The sequence below is a fragment of the Dichomitus squalens genome (genome assembly GCF_000275845.1).
Source record: "Dichomitus squalens LYAD-421 SS1 unplaced genomic scaffold DICSQscaffold_79, whole genome shotgun sequence".
NCBI classification, from domain to species: domain Eukaryota; kingdom Fungi; phylum Basidiomycota; class Agaricomycetes; order Polyporales; family Polyporaceae; genus Dichomitus; species Dichomitus squalens.
In genome coordinates this window covers 97286-98557 of record NW_006766961.1, presented here as the reverse complement: position 1 = coordinate 98557, position 1272 = coordinate 97286, and the positions used below count along the sequence as shown (strand labels likewise).

The 1272-nt window shown below is 62.5% G+C and overlaps 1 protein-coding gene across 1 annotated transcript; it reads left to right on the top strand.

Annotated features, from left to right (window-relative positions):
* Window positions 1-158: 158 nt before the first annotated feature.
* On the top strand, window positions 159-1164 carry DICSQDRAFT_175013 (uncharacterized protein; the record flags this gene model as incomplete). Its single annotated transcript, XM_007370883.1, has 2 exons — window positions 159-307; window positions 339-1164. The coding sequence occupies 2 exons, from the start codon at window positions 159-161 to the stop codon at window positions 1162-1164; spliced, it is 975 nt and encodes a 324-aa protein (XP_007370945.1).
* Between the last annotated feature and the right edge of the window lie 108 nt (window positions 1165-1272).

Here is a 1272-nt window from a genome sequence, read left to right as displayed (position 1 = left end):
AGGTGTTTGAGATTGAGGACCCCGACAATGAGTGGGCTGTTAGTAAAATCATCGGACACGTCGGTAAAGGAACTGACGCGATTTTCGAAGCCGAGTGGAAGTCCGGGGACCGGACTTGGATTCCTTATCGGACGGCTGAACCGTTAGGTGCGTTGAGAATGTACCTGGAGGCGTTAGGACTAGAGTCAGTCGATCAGCTCCCCGAGGGCTCGGGGACGCCACCGCCTGACGACCCACAGATCTTTTCGGGTCATGTCGACGTATTCCTGCAGAGCCTTATCAGCCAGGTCTGCCAGGAATATAACAGGTACGTCGACTCACCACATTCTTCACCCCAGCCCCCTGTTCTCGATCATCCGCCGCCTGCCAGCTCTCCTCGTCAACGCCGACGCCGCCGTCCCAACCTCCAGGCCGCCACTGCTCACCATGCACGTCCACTCAACCCTCTGCCCGGGCGGAGATCTACTTCTCACGTCCGCCCACCTTTCCGGGATCCACGTCTACCCCGCTCAACTCCTCCGCTTGTACCTCGAACACGAGACTCACCTGCGGGAGCTGGTCAGCGGGGGCAAAAGTTTCGATTTCGCCGAGCATCCGATACCGGCCGGAATAGACACGTTCGTGGCCATATGGAACGAGGACGCACACAGCCTGTACGGGTTCTCGTCGGTCGATCCCAACTCGGGCGCTATAATACTCACCACGCGCCCTCCCCCGCCCGCCGAGCTCCTCTATCCCACGCTCCTACGCGAGGAGAAGTTAGAAGACCGGTTCAAGCTCTCCCGCGAGGAGCGACAGCTCTTGGAGAGGCTCAAGGCCGACGCCGCCATGCGCGAGTCCGGCCGCGTCGAGAAGTCTCGCCGTCAGTACGAAGGGCGCGAGGCTCGTCGCAAGAGCAAGGCCCGTCTCGGGGCCCACTCCTCGGCCATGCGCAAGGTCGCCTCGGCTCTGGCCACTACCCTCGACCTCCAAAACCAAGCGGGTCTCGACCTGGGTTTCGAGGCGGGGTCGCCCTCGAACGCGGGTTCCCCAGGGGGGGACATCGGCCTCTCTCAACTCCTCAACGTCCCGGACTTCGCGTCCGAAACCCCTCACGCGGGCGGGGAGGACACGGCCATGGAATTCAACCCCGACGAGACCAAGGACGATACGAACGCGTCCTGAACGTGGACGCCCCGCCTGCGCACCGGCGCGGTCGTCCAGGAGGGCGTATGTAGCGCCCGCGTCACGCGCTACTTCTCTTCTCTCCCTTCGTACCTGATCGACTCCGTG